The sequence below is a fragment of the Notothenia rossii genome (assembly GCF_949606895.1).
Source record: "Notothenia rossii genome assembly, chromosome: 11".
NCBI lineage: Eukaryota > Metazoa > Chordata > Actinopteri > Perciformes > Nototheniidae > Notothenia > Notothenia rossii.
Window position 1 is genome coordinate 58,275,833 of NC_136910.1, and position 15,000 is coordinate 58,290,832.

General features: G+C 43.8%; 2 protein-coding genes across 6 annotated transcripts in view; both read left to right on the forward strand.

Moving 5' to 3' along the window:
- Window positions 1-3,477, forward strand: part of septin5b (septin 5b) — a 12,621-nt gene extending 9,144 nt beyond the window's left edge. Inside the window, exons 11-12 of the mRNA XM_079658008.1 lie at window positions 869-971; window positions 2,231-3,477. Of these exons, the coding sequence (XP_079514134.1) occupies window positions 869-971; window positions 2,231-2,293 (166 nt within the window). The 3' untranslated portion in view covers window positions 2,294-3,477. The remainder of the gene's footprint in view (window positions 1-868; window positions 972-2,230) is intronic.
- Window positions 3,478-4,255: 778 nt separating this feature from the next.
- LOC307025482 (multiple C2 and transmembrane domain-containing protein 1-like) overlaps window positions 4,256-15,000 on the forward strand; it is a 57,512-nt gene continuing 46,767 nt past the window's right edge. For all 5 annotated transcript variants that reach the window (XM_079660196.1, XM_079660198.1, XM_079660199.1 and 2 more), the window contains exon 1: window positions 4,256-4,937. In XM_079660196.1, coding sequence (XP_079516322.1) covers window positions 4,428-4,937 — 510 coding nt within the window. In that variant the 5' untranslated portion in view covers window positions 4,256-4,427. The remainder of the gene's footprint in view (window positions 4,938-15,000) is intronic.

A 15,000-nucleotide genomic window follows, 5' to 3' on the forward strand; every position in this document is an offset into this window, starting at 1 on the left:
ATAGATAGATAGATAGATAGATAGATAGATAGATAGATAGATAGATAGATAGATAGATAGATAGATAGATAGATGGATGGATGGATGGACGGACAGACAGACAGATAGACAGACAGACAGACAGACAGACAGACAGACAGACAGACAGACAGACAGATAGATTGTAGGTATGTAGGTAGGTAGGTAGGTAGGTAGGTAGGTAGGTAGATAGGTAGGTATGTAAGTAAGTAGGTAGGTAGGTAGGTAGATAGGTAGGTAGGTAGGTAGGTAGGTAGGTAGGTAGGTAGGTAGGTAGGTAGGTAAGTAAGTAGGTAGGCAGGTAGGTAGGTAGGTAGGTAGGTAGGTAGGTAGGTAGGTAGGTAGGTAGGTAGGTAGGTAGGTAAGTAAGTAGGTAGGTAAGTAGGTAGGTAAGTAGGTAGGTAGGTAGTTAGGTAGGTAGGTAGGTAAGTAAGTAAGTAAGTAAGTAAGTAAGTAAGTAGGTAGGTAGGTAGGTAGGTAGGTAAGTAAGTAAGTAAGTAAGTAGGTAGGTAGGTAGGTAGGTAGGTAGGTAGGTAGGCAGGCAGGCAGGCAGGCAGGCAGGCAGGCAGGCAGGCAGGCAGGCAGGCAGGCAGGCAGGCAGGCAGGCAGGCAGGCAGGCAGGCAGGTAAGTAAGTAAGTAAGTAAGTAAGTAAGTAAGTAAGTAAGTAGGTAGGTAGGTAGGTAAAATAAAAATTCAAAAATACCTCAGTGCCGGAGCATCATCTTGTGTAATATCACATGCATTTTATAAGCGTTGCTGACAGAAATGTGGGGTTCTGCAGGTTTATTTCCAGCCTGCAGTGAGTCAAACATCACCCTGTTGTCCTCCATGTTTTTGAATAACTCACAGGAAGATGAACTCAGACTCTCGGGTGGAGAGTCCGATTCCCCTCCTGCCCCTGAACACACCGGACGTGGAGACGGAGAAACTGATCCAGAAGAAAGACGACGAGGTGAGAGAACAGCTGTTACACATGGTTATATAATCCCTCTCTTCATCCTCCTCTTCCTCACTTAAAAACACGCTTCACTGAGAACTGCACACGCTCGTCTGTGTTGGATATGGCGTGTGTGTGATCGTGGATGTTGGCCCTTGTTTCTGTTGTGTGATTGTGATGCAGTGACGGCGTATCTTTGTAGTTCGACCCTGAAGGAAGCTGCTGGTTCCCTCCACAAAAAGCAACGAGATTTCTCCACAGGATTTAGGAAAATAGCTGGAAATAGAGAGCCACAGTGACGCGTCCTAAAACCCGGAAGCAAGTCAGCATTTTACCTCTTCCGGGTCCGTCGACAAAAACCAAAGCAATCTCTCCATAGGATTTAGGAAGATAGCTGGAATTAAGGTCTGTGGTTGAGACACATTTAAGAGACGGATAATCTCCACATGTCTACTTTCATAATGTTCTAATCATAAATCTAATGTCCAGAAGCTAAATGCTGACGTGATGCTATAAAGGAGCTACAGCCGAGTCCAGCAGCACGACTTCAACGTCACGCCAACTTCAGATCCATATTCAAACACACAGATTCTAGATGGAAGGAGTTGAAGCGTTTGTTTGAACAGTCTGCAGGAGGCAGGTACTTGCTTTCAAGCAGAACAGAAACTAACTTAGAGGAGTGTTTACGTGTTCGGCGTGATGACGTACAACGGCCTCCACGACTTCTGTAGTCCTATTCAGCCACTTGGTAACAACCATCGTTTCTCAGACACGTCCACTCTTCAGAGATCACCAGTGGGGTCACTGCTGATGATTTAATGTAGAACAAAACGTGATCCGTCTCTTCAATGAGTCTCAACCACAGATCTTAGTTCCTGATATTTCCTAAATCCTACGGAGCGATCCCATTGGCTCTGAGACCAGGGAACAGGAAGTGCTGAAATGCTGACTCACTTCCTGGTTTTAGGACTCGTCACTGCACCTCTGTGTGTAGTAACGTGTGCTGTTTGCATGTTATCGTTCTCTTTTATCCTTCCGCCTGTTTCTCCTCGTCTGTCATCCTTTCTTTATCACTAATGCTGTTGATGTGTTGTGATTTTAAAAAGGTGTCTAAGATCATCTAACAACAGCTGGAAATGGAAATGAGCAATGTCGGCTAAAGCTGCTCCATTTACTGTTTTTTGTGACACTTGATCAATGGGGACTTTCCACGATACTAAACAAATACACTAAACTAAACTTGTCCCCTTTCCTCTGTCTCCTTGCTCCCTCAGCTGAGGAGGATGCAGCAGATGCTCCAGAAGATGCAGCAGCAGATGCACGAGCAGGACCTGTGACTTTTTACATTCAAATGCGACTTTTACATCTTTTATTTAGGATTTCAAAAGAACCAGAACTCCCACGCATACTCTGAACACCAGAATGGTTTACAGAATTTAAAAGAAACGTGAGGCACCCTTGAAAGTCATTCATTATATTTATATTATTTTGTATTTATTTATTTATTCGTTGTAAAAAAATTGTAATGTTTTATTTATTTATTATTAGAATTTGAATTGTTTTATTATTATTTTTCTAATCTAAAAAAAAATGAAGGCAACTTTGAAAGTCAGGCGATTAAATGCAATTTTCTTACTTTTTAAAACGATGTATTTGGTTCTTTGGTTACACTGCACTATGTATCATGCACGTTACAACTAACACATTCAATTAGTAAAAACACTGGAATTTATATAGAATTTAAACTTAATCAAAACAATATTTACAAGGCCATACATAATATCTTCAGAGTAGAAGAACAGCATGCTGGGAAATGTATTTCTACCTAATTTTAATAACAAACATTGCATTTCTTTTAGTTTGAATGCAGTCATTAGCCAGGTCCCGTTAGGAGAGCAGAGGCACCTTTAGATGAGCCCCCTACCCTCGGTTTCTTTTGTGGTTTCTGCACATATTTTTGAACAGTTGTTGATGTTGTGCAGGTTTAGCAGCAAATGCATGTTAAGAAAGAGCATATCATAAAATCAGTATGAGTGTGTGTGAGTGTGTGTGTGCTAATGCATACTGTTTCTGAGATCAAAGAGGCCCTGTTATGCTTTTGTTTGGGTTTCTCTTGCCTCCCCCTCTGTCTGAAACATTGCAGTGTACAATCTTTGGAAATGTAACGTAAGAACAATCCTGCATTCAGTACACTTGACTCTTTCTTATGTGTGTGTGTGTGTGTGTGTGTGTGTGTGTGTGTGTGTGTGTGTGTGTGTGTGTGTGTGTGTGTGTGTGTGTGTGTGTGTTACCCATCACCGTCCAGATGTGATTTCATTTCAGCGACCAATTTAAAATGTCTAGCCAAGCGGGCGTACAGAGAAACAATTGGATTAAGATCGTGACACATGATTAGCCTTAAAGTAATAATACCTTTGTTTAAACAGCTGAAAAACGGTGTAAAAAAATAATCTGCGTTACGGTAAAACAAGGTCATGCATCAGAGGGTTAAAGCACTGAATAAAATCTCTGTTTCCATCAAGTGTCTGCTTCTTTATTTTGCTGTGTATTTGTATTTGTGTCCACCAGGGGGCAGCACACACTATTAGTATATCCACCCTTGGAGAGGTAGAGAGAGAGATGGGTTCTTTCTTTATCCCAATTTGTAGAGCTTGTTTCATGGCTCTACGGGCACATTTTATTATTTAGTTATCGACATTAATTTACATCAATACTTAAAGCAAAAGTAAAGACATTCGACTTATTGTAATTGTTATTATTTTTTGTATTACTGTCATGTTTGTATTTTCCCTTTCTATTGATTAATATGTATTTATTATATTTATTCATTTAATTTGAGCTGCAATTGAATGCAGCTCAAATTATTACATTAAAACCACAATTTATTTCTTTATTTTTGTATTTAACGGTTATTTATTATTATGTTTATTTTGTTCACCTTTTTGCATTTATTTGAGAATTTTTCTCACTATTTGTATTTTCTTATTTATAATTTATTACCATTAATGCAGATTTTTCTGTCATATTATTAGTATTTTTGTTTTTTTATTTGTATTCTGTCCTTAATGCTTATTTTATTTCTTAACATTTGTAACTGGTGGGGGCTTGTCTTCATTTAACCCTTTCTTTACACAGACTCTTCCTAAAAGTACATCCTCTGTCTTCAGCCAACGCCTGAATCCTTGTTCAAATACCACATTATTATAGCCTCAGGTCTAAAGGGGGGGGGGGGGGGGGGCTGGTTTTGGGGCCCAAACACAGGTAAGGTGTGTCCGACTGGTGTAAATATCTCCATAACGACAAGGGGGCTGGACGCTGGACGACCCGACAGAAGGCTGAAGCATGTCCCGGGTTTAGAGGGTGTTTGGGGGGGTTTGCAGAGTGTGTGTTTCTCGGTGTAATGCAGCACACGGATTGATTGTCAGTTCCTCCGCAGATCCGGACCTTGTTTGCTGTCTCAGAGCCCCGGGAATGGATCATTTCGCCGGGGATGATGAGAGCGACGCGTCCGCGCAGCAGACCACCGTGTGGCAGCAGATCACAGCCCGGGCTAAGCCGCTCCTCAGCCCCAAACTGGGCTCCAGAGACCCGGAGGAGAAGAAGGAGAAGAGCATGTGGATGTTCAAGAAGATGAAGAGGAAGGAGAACGTGTCTCTGGACCGGGTTATCTCTTCCTCGCAGCCGGATCTGCTTTTCGCGTCCGCGTCGGATCCAGAGGCGCATGAGACGCAGCAGCTCTGCGGCAAAGCGGCAGGTATGAGCGGCAGTGGAGGCTCCGGGATTAAGGAGAAGATTCCCTCCAAGCTCACGGTGGCTCATCTAATTCAGACCCACCACAAGAGCTCCTCTCTGGGGTCTGCATGTCTGGAGAAGCTGGCGGAACCTCCGGGCGGCAGGAGCGTTAGCAGCGACAGGAGCGGTGAAGCAGGCGAAGCGGCAGGAGCGGTGGAGACAGAGCAGGAGAACCAGGAGAATCAGCAGGTGAGAAACTACAGATATTAAGTGGTGTTGGCCTTTTATATAACACATAAAACAAACTGCAGCCATATGTAAATGAGTCACAGGTAACCAAGTACTCAATAGAGCAGGTATACGTGTACTTTACTTGTAGAGTAGTTAGTACAAAATGTCAATCAACAAATTAGCTATAATGCACAATTATTACCAGCAGGGTGAAGTTGACATTTGCCTTTTTAAAGCAGATAGAAAAACTGCATTGAGGTATAATTGGGTCACTATTTGTAGCTATGTTTAGCTGCAGTGTGTGTTAGCAGGAAATAACACCATTTACATGCACACGAACACAACTGTTTAAATAGGGGAAATGATTTCTAATGAGATAATAGTAAAATGACTAAAATAGAGATTTTGAGGTGTAACGTTGCATTTCTAATTTAAAAAATAAATCAAATGTATCTTTTAAATAGTTGTAGGAGTCATGTAAACTAAATAAATAACTTAAATAATGTATACTTCATCCCTGTCTGGACGTTTGACTCCAGAGTGCATCGAGGTGACTTGAAGAGAAGCTCTGTCTCTTCCTGTAACATCTGAAATACACACACACACACACACACACACACACACACACACACACACACACACACACACACACACACACACACACACACACACACACACACAGACAGAGTCTACAGGAGCTTTGCAGAGAATTAGCAAAACACAGATCCATGTGTTGCTATGAGGAGATGCTGGGTGTTTCCCCAAAGACACACAGCAAGACAAATACACTCTAAACAAATACTCTTCAATAATCCAGTTTATACAAAACGTCCTGTACCTCACACTGTGTGCCTGAACATCAGCAGGAGAGGACTCTTTAAAGTAGAGACACTACATACTGATATACACCTGAACATCAGCAGGAGAGGACTCTTTAAAGTAGAGACACTACATACTGATATACACCTGAACATCAGCTGGAGAGGACTCTTTAAAGTAGAGACACTACATACTGATATACACCTGAACATCAGCAGGAGAGGACTCTTTAAAGTAGAGACACTACATACTGATATACACCTGAACATCAGCAGGAGAGGACTCTTTAAAGTAGAGACACTACATACTGATATACACCTGAACATCAGCAGGAGAGGACTCTTTAAAGTAGAGACACTACATACTGATATACACCTGAACATCAGCAGGAGAGGACTCTTTAAAGTAGAGACACTACATACTGATATACACCTGAACATCAGCAGGAGAGGACTCTTTAAAGTAGAGACACTACATACTGATATACACCTGAACATCAGCAGGAGAGGACTCTTTAAAGTAGAGACACTACATACTGATATACACCTGAACATCAGCAGGAGAGTACTCTTTAAAGTAGAGACACTACATACTGATATACACCTGAACATCAGCAGGAGAGGACTCTTTAAAGTAGAGACACTACATACTGATATACACCTGAACATCAGCAGGAGAGGACTCTTTAAAGTAGAGACACTACATACTGATATACACCTGAACATCAGCAGGAGAGGACTCTTTAAAGTAGAGACACTACATACTGATATACACCTGAACATCAGCAGGAGAGGACTCTTTAAAGTAGAGACACTACATACTGATATACACCTGAACATCAGCAGGAGAGGACTCTTTAAAGTAGAGACACTACATACTGATATACACCTGAACATCAGCAGGAGAGTACTCTTTAAAGTAGAGACACTACATACTGATATACACCTGAACATCAGCAGGAGAGGACTCTTTAAAGTAGAGACACTACATACTGATATACACCTGAACATCAGCAGGAGAGGACTCTTTAAAGTAGAGACACTACATACTGATATACACCTGAACATCAGCAGGAGAGGACTCTTTAAAGTACATACTGATAATAAGCCTTCTTTAAGGTAATAACTGAGAACATGAGAGTGTATAATAGTTGGTCTTTTGTCGTTTTGTTTAGTGACTGTTTGGGAAGTGTGCAAAAGGAAATAGAGGAACTGTTTGATGCAGCTGGAACAAATGAGCTCAGCCTGTAATCACTTCCATACTGGCTGAAATCCAGTAGATACAAATTGTTTCAGGGTATGATTGAAAGTAATAAACCAGTCAGATTCTGCAGTGAGTAAACCTTCATCCCTCTTCTTGTTGGCAATGCAAAGAGACGTCCATGTGTTCAAAGGGGAAATCTGTGCTTTGGTGTTTTTAAACGACTGTAACTTCAGTCAAATTCATATTTTAGGGTTTTTCTGGGACTAAAGTGCAGGTGGACCCTTCGTCTCAATGGTCCTCTTTGTGAGATTGTGAGGGGTCGAATTACAGAAGAATGCAGGGAGATAAACGTGACGGAGCAGGTCGACTACTGTCCACAGATTTAAGGCTGCAGGTTTTTAAGAAGTCCACCATCAGGAATATGTTGTTTACATATCAACCAGAGAGATACACATTAAACCTAGGGAATAACAAGTCTCCCAGCTGTGTGCGTCACTATTTAGTGTCCCCTGGTCTCCCAGCTGAGTGCGTCACTCTTTAGTGTCCCCTGGTCTCCCAGCTGTGTGAGTCACTCTTTAGTGTCCCCTGTTCTCCCAGCTGTGTGCGTCACTATTTAGTGTCCCCTGGTCTCCCAGCTGTGTGCGTCACTCTTTAGTTTCCCCTGGTCTCCCAGCTGTGTTTATCACTCTTTAGTGTCCCCTGGTCTCCCAGCTGTGTGCGTCACTCTTTAGTGTCCCCTGGTCTCCCAGCTGTGTGCATCACTCTTTAGTGTCCCCTGGTCTCCCAGCTGTGTGCATCACTCTTTAGTGTCCCCTGGTCTCCTAGCTGTGTGCGTCACTCTTTAGTGTCCCCTGGTCTCCTAGCTGTGTGCGTCACTCTTTAGTGTCCCCTGGTCTCCCAGCTGTGTGCATCACTCTTTAGTGTCCCCTGGTCTCCCAGCTGTGTGCATCACTCTTTAGTGTCCCCTGGTCTCCCAGCTATTTGCGTCACTCTTTAGTGTCCCCTGGTCTCCCAGCTGTGTGCATCACTCTTTAGTGTCCCCTGGTCTCCAAGCTGTGTGCGTCACTCTTTAGTGTCCCCTGGTCTCCCAGCTGTGTGCATCACTCTTTAGTGTCCCCTGGTCTCCCAGCTGTGTGCATCACTCTTTAGTGTCCCCTGGTCTCCCAGCTGTGTGCATCACTCTTTAGTGTCCCCTGGTCTCCCAGCTGTGTGCTTCACTCTTTAGTGTCCCCTGGTCTCCCAGCTGTGTGCGTCACTCTTTAGTGGCCCCTGGTCTCCCAGCTGTGTGCATCACTCTTTAGTGTCCCCTGGTCTCCCAGCTGTGTGCGTCACTCTTTAGTGTCCCCTGGTCTCCCAGCTGTGTGCGTCACTCTTTAGTGGCCCCTGGTCTCCCAGCTGTGTGCATCACTCTTTAGTGTCCCCTGGTCTCCCAGCTGTGTGCGTCACTCTTTAGTGTCCCCTGGTCTCCATTGTGTTTTGAGCTTCTAGCAGCATTTTGTATTTGCAGCTTTTAGTAAACGCTGCGCATGTTTGAATTGCATGAATTGTGTAGGTCTCTCTGTGCAGCGACATATTTGTATATTCATGTGTTTCTTTGTAAGTTCAATACAAGACACAGAATACCCTCCTCTCCTCCGGGACGTCTCAGAGTCCTGACAGTTCGTGCATTATGCAGACAGGACTCTGCACTGTGACTCATCTTATCTCCTGAGAGGGAAGCACACACCTCACAGAGGGTTTAAACAAGATTACTTCACACACAGTGACTGAACAGAGGTTATCTAACAGAGTGTGACCTCCTGCTGTGAGGGCTGTTATTAATGGCTTCACTGTATTGGCTGTTTTATTGACTTTCCACTGGGGGGAGCGGCTGACTCAGGGAACACATGGAGAGACTTAAGGCTGAAAGATAATCTGATTAGCTGTGTGTGTGTGTGTGTGTGTGTGTGTGTGTGTGTGTGTGTGTGTGTGTGTGTGTGTGTGTGTGTGTGTGTGTGTGTGTGTGTGTGTGTGTGTGTGTGTGTGTGTGTGTGTGTGTGTGTGTGTGTGTGTGTGTGTGTGTGTGTGTGTGTGTGTGTGTGTGTGTGCGTGCGATTTTAGCAGCTCTAATTCAGCAGTATTTGTATTTATTTTGTGATATTGACGTGCATATGAAATATTTCAAGGTATCTTTTTGGTGTGTAACCTCATTTTAATCACTATTCCTCTCCTAAATGTACCTTGCATCGTTATTATATATGTATATAATATAACCAAAGATGATATTTAATATAATTGCATAATAATAATACATATAATAATTCAGACGCTGATATAACATAATTAGGGATGCACCGAATATTCGGCCACCGAAAATTATCGTCCGAAAATGGTTAAAAAGGCCCTTTCGGCGTTGTGGAGTAATCCCGAAGTGGTGAAAGTCTTTGCAGTTACACCCCCTCGAGAAATGTCAGCTGAACACGTTTTACAAATCGCAATCCGCTACTCTTTCTCTGATATTTTTAAATATCTCCAAGCGGCAGACATGTTGGCTGTGAGCCAGCCGCGAGCATGGTCGCGCGCCGTGCTTGTCGCCGCGTTTTGATTACGTCATCACAACAACACCTTACCAAACTTATAGGTGCATTTGTTGTTGTTGAAGGCCTGGCTGTTACAGTCTTTATTTACACTATTTTGTTGTAGGCCTCCTGGCCTAGATGTTTATGCAGTTTTAAAGCACCTTGGCTTTGCTCTGAATGCACTTTGTTGTAGTTATCCTACAGAGAAAAGAAAATGCACTTGACTTGGAATTAATGTACTGGATGCATTCAGAAGGGCTGAATAAATGTTTTATGGACCCATAATAGTGATTATTATTTAAGTTAAGTTTTGCCATAATCATGTATTTTTCCATAATCAGGTAGCTGAACAACATTGGTAAAAAATGTATACATTATATATATAGATATTTCTATTAATCATTTTCGGCCTTTCGGCATTCGGCCAACTGTTTCCTATTTTCGGTATCGGTTTCGGCCAAAAAATTCCCATTCGGTGCACCCCTAAACATAATAATATGAATATTAGGAAAAACATATTTTACATTATTATTATTTGTAAAAACTAATTAGAAAATTCAAGTAAAAGAAAAATCATCTTTCTGTCTGTCTTTAAATCTGTCTCTGAGCCACCTTACAGATACGGTACTCATCTCTGTTACCCTTCATTTGTTTTCTTTATCCTTCCATATATCTCAAAAAACCAAACTGCAAAATGACGGTGTTTCTCTGTCCTGCATTCAGACCTGATGAAAACATGTGTCTCTCTGAAGGATGGTTCAGAGCTGGTAACGGAGTGTTTTAAGACCACATTACTTTGACCTCTGTTTGGGGACGCTGACCTGAAGCGCCAGTCAGGATTACTCCTTCAGGATTAGTACACACTCCTCCTCCTCTTCCTCCTCCTCTTCCTCACTCAGTGTTAACTTCCCGGGAGAAGTCTTCTTCTTCTCCTGTAAATCTGGAGTTACCCAGGTGCCCTAGCTGCTGTTTTGTTTCTCCGGACCCCCTGCTGCGCCCCTCCTCTTCGACCCTGGATCTCCTGATTGGTGATTCCCCCCCGGAGTCTCGTCTTCTGACCCGAGGGTTTCTCCGGGGATCCTCCTGGGATGAATCCTTCTCCATCGCCTCCACCTGTGGACGCATGCTGTTGGTGAGGAGGGGGAGCAAGAGAGAGGGGGGGTTATTATTCTAGGCACTCCTAATGCAGAGCCCAACAAAACCATCATTTTTATTTATGTTCCTCTTCATTTAGAGAGAGAGGATGTCAAAATGTCAAAACATTATCGGTAAAAGCGATGAAAAGTTTCACTAGAAGCCAAAAAACATCCGTAAATATGTTGAGAAATTAAGAAAACTGTACGCACAATTTAAAAAAACGTTATTACTTATTCAGTGTTAAAATAACTTAGTTGAGAGTTGTACTGAAGGTATGCAAAGGGACAGGAGCCATTTACAATACGGACCTTTTGTTCACACTCATCGGCTCTAAATCAACGTCTTCCTCTCAAAATGCAGGTGCTATATACTCTTAAGATTTCAGAATGCAAATTGCTTTAGAGTTCACTTTTATGCACTTTTTGGTTGAGATTTGAACTGAAAGTATGGAAAGTGTTAGGAGAAAGTTGCAGTAACATTGTCTGAGATTTATAAGCCGGGGGACCAAGAAAGGGCTCGGGCCCGAAGGCCGGGGTGAACAGGTGTGTTTGTAATGATGATTTGAAGATGTCCAGGGAGGCAGCATTCCAGAGGGGGGGGGGGGGGGGGCCGCAGCACTGAACGCCCGGTCACCAACCGTTCGTAAGCGCTTCACAGTACTGAGTCTGCCCTTCTAAGGCCCCGGCCCTACGGGAACGTTTGCGTTTACGCACCGTATGCGTTTTCAAAAAAGTCTTCCGTTCACACGCATTCGATTTATTTAACTTGTCCGTTCACACGAGACCGCTCGACCCGCTGGAAACGCTGGAGTACATATGCCAGGCCTGTAAGTGGCGCTGCTGCCACCACAAAATACACCAAAAGCAACGAAGAAGACTCGGAGCATGGTTGCCCTTCTGTTTATGCCCCGCATTGGATTTAGCAAGATGTAGTTCATGTAGTTCTCCATGTCCACTTGTTGCTGATGGTTGTGGTAGAGGAGCTTTAGATTGTGCACTAACATCAGTTCCATGGTCAGTAGCACTAGCAGTAGCTACTGACCGTGCTACAGCAGTGAGCAGCAGAGGTGGGGAGAGGCGGGGCTATGGCTTCATCTATCGGGAAATGATCGTGGGGCGTACACACTGAGCCGTTGGACCCCCCAGAGCGTTCCGTTTGCAGATCTATCCACCTTGGGACCCGTTATCGTTTGCGGGGTCCGTGTAAGCGAAAGGGCTATACGCAAGAGAAACTATGCAGATACAACCCGTTTCGTCCTCGTGGGGCGGCCCCTAAGAGTGTTCAATGACCTCCTGGTCTCTACAGACTCTGGTGACTCTGCCATCCTTATGCTCTTAGACCTCACAGCTGCCTTTGATACGATTGACCACTCCGTCATTATCTCTGGTCTAGAGCACTGTGTGGGTATCAGGGGCGCTGCCTTCGAGTGGCTCAGGTCCTATCTGTCCCAGACGACTTTCTCTGTTAGACTTGGTGAATTTACATCTTCTTCTGCCCCCTATCCTGTGGAGTTCCCCAAGGTTCTATTTGGGGGCCCATTTTCTTTTCTTTATACTTTCTCCCCCTTGGACTAATGTTTAGAAAACATGGCGTCTCCTACCACCTTTATGCGGACGACTCCCAAATATACCTACCCCTAAAAAAAACACCATCTCTCTGATGCCCCTGGTTGACTGTCTTAATGACATAAAGGCCTGGATGGCGCTAAACTTTTTAAATATAAATGAGAGCAAAACGGCGGTCATTGTATTTGGGTCAAACGGTGACGTCCCTTCCGTTGACCTGGGTTCCCTGCGTATGCAAAACCCATGCTCACAAATATGGGCGTCAAAATCGACAGTGCTTTTAAATTGGATAAAGAGATCAACTCAGTGGTTCAGTCCAGTTTTTATCACTTGAGGCTCCTGTCCAAGATTAAACCGGTTTTATCCTTTTTTAGACTTTGAGCGTGTAATTCATGCCTTTGTTTCGACTCGTCTAGATTACTGTAATGCACTTTATGCCGGCCTAAACCAGACCTCGCTGGCCCGCCTGCAGCTGGTTCAAAACGCTGCGGCTCGGCTGCTCACAGGAACACACAAGCATGAACACATCACACCTACTCTGGCTTCCCTCCACTGGCCTTCCTCCACCGGCTTCCCTCCACCGGCTTCCCTCCACCGGCTTCCCTCCACCGGCTTCCTGTCCTTTTTAGAGTTCATTTGACGATTCTATTGTTTGTTGTTAAATCGCTCAATGGGCTGGCCCCAGAGTACATCTCCGACCTCCTACAGGTGTACGCCCCCTCAAGGGCTTTGAGGTCGGCTGATCAGCTGGTAGTCCCTAAAACCAAGAGAAAGACCAGGGGAGACCGAGCCTTCTTAGCGGTAGCCTCCAGGCTCTGGAACGACCTGCCCCCCCCCCCCCTCATGTCAAATTGTCGCCCACCCTTCAAACTTTTAAGTCCCGCCTGAAGACCCACCTCTTTTCCCCCTCTTTCGAGTCAGTCTGAGCCCTGCTTTATCGATTTGTATGCTTTTATTGTCTGTCCATAGCCTTTATGTGCCTTTGATCTATTATTGTAATATTATATTTGATTATAATGTTATGTTGCTATATAAATAAAGTGGATTGGATTGGGGAGAGCGGGGGATGGAGAGCAGGCCCGTGTCTGAGGACCACAGACAGAGAGAGGGGGTGTAGGGATGGAGGAGGTCTGATTAGTACTGGGGGGCGAGGGCATGGAGGGACTTGTACTTGAGGACGAGTGTTTTGTACTGAATCCAAGACTTGACCGGCAGCCATTGGAAGGTGATGAGGGTGGGGGTGATGAGGGTGGGGGTGAGATGCTGCCATGGCTTGGTGCGGGTGAGAAGCCTGGCGGCAGAGTTCTGGACGTATTGGAGCCTGTCCGGGGTTTTGCTGGGACTCCACTGCAGTAGTCCAGACGGGATGTGATGAAGGCGTGTACGAGTGTTTCTGCCACAGAGTCAGAGAGTGAAGGCCGGAGTCTGGCACTGTTTCTGAGGTGGTAGAAGGCGGATTTGGTAACAGATCTGATGTGCGCCTGGAAAGAGAGGGTGGTGTCCAGGATGACTCCCAGGTTGCGGACTTCAGTGGACGGGGAGATGGAGCAGCCGTCAATGGAGAGAAGCAGGTCTCCAACCTTCTGGAGCTGCGCCTTGGGAGCCAACAAACATATAGAAGATCACTGGAAGGCATCAGCTTGTGCATTCAAGAAATACAAAAAAACTTAATGATGTTACTATGGCAACAACACGACTGTGTGGTGGGGGTGTTTTCATAAACAGGAAGTAGTGACGGTTAGCAGCATCTCACTTTGTGTTTTTTTAACACTGTGGATGGCAGCTTCTTCTCCGTGTGAGAAACTGTGTTGAGTCGTAGCTGCTGCAGGCGGGGTTTGTTTCCATCAACTATCTGTGGTCATTTGTTAACTTGATATGGAGAAAGCATGTTAATGATCAAGAGCATAAAATACAAGAGGCTGGCGTTAGCATACATGCTAATTCACAGGCAGGTACAAAGACATTACATTAGATGTGTTGTGTCAAGGTATTTAAAGATATTACAAGTCACAAAATACTACTACAAAAAGGAAATAGGTTGTTGAAGATACATTTAAAATATTTCTAGAAACTCAAGAAGTTAAACCAAAAATATGCAAATATTATATACATTTTATTATATAAATATATTATAAAAATAACCATCAAAATATAAAGTAAAATAAAATGGTAAATAGAATTACATATTTCTATAAACTTAAGAAGTTAAAATAAAAACATGCAATACAAGAACAAATAATATAAATTCTTAATATAAGAAGATTTCACAATCTGCAAATTGTACGATATAGAAATGTATTATATTTTAAATGTGAAGAGTCGTGTGTCTGCAGACGCTGTGATGAAAGGTGTTTCCTGCAGAGAGCGCTCATTATAGGATGGACGTGTGTGTTGGCAGCAGGGCTGATGTGAACGAGCCCTGGAGGATTACACCGTGTTTCAGAGGATTTATGATCTCTCTCTTAGTGCTTTATTGATTTCACTTCACACCGGCGTCTCTAATCTTCACTTCTCACTTTCTTTTGACCTCTCTTCACCCTCTGTCTGAAACCAGAGCCCAGTCTGCTCTGATTGTTTAGCTGGCTGGCTCTGTTCTGTTGTGATTGGTCAACTTCTTAGAGATGTCCCGCCCCTTAGCCTATCACGTACAATGTGTTGGAGCGATAGCCAATAGGAGTGGGAGTTTTAAATACTGATGTCACTTTGAAGTAAACAAAAGAGTCCAATGGAGGCGTTTCAGGCAAGTTTTAACAAGATGAGGGCGTGTGTAATATAAGGTGCATCATGGGAAATGTAGTG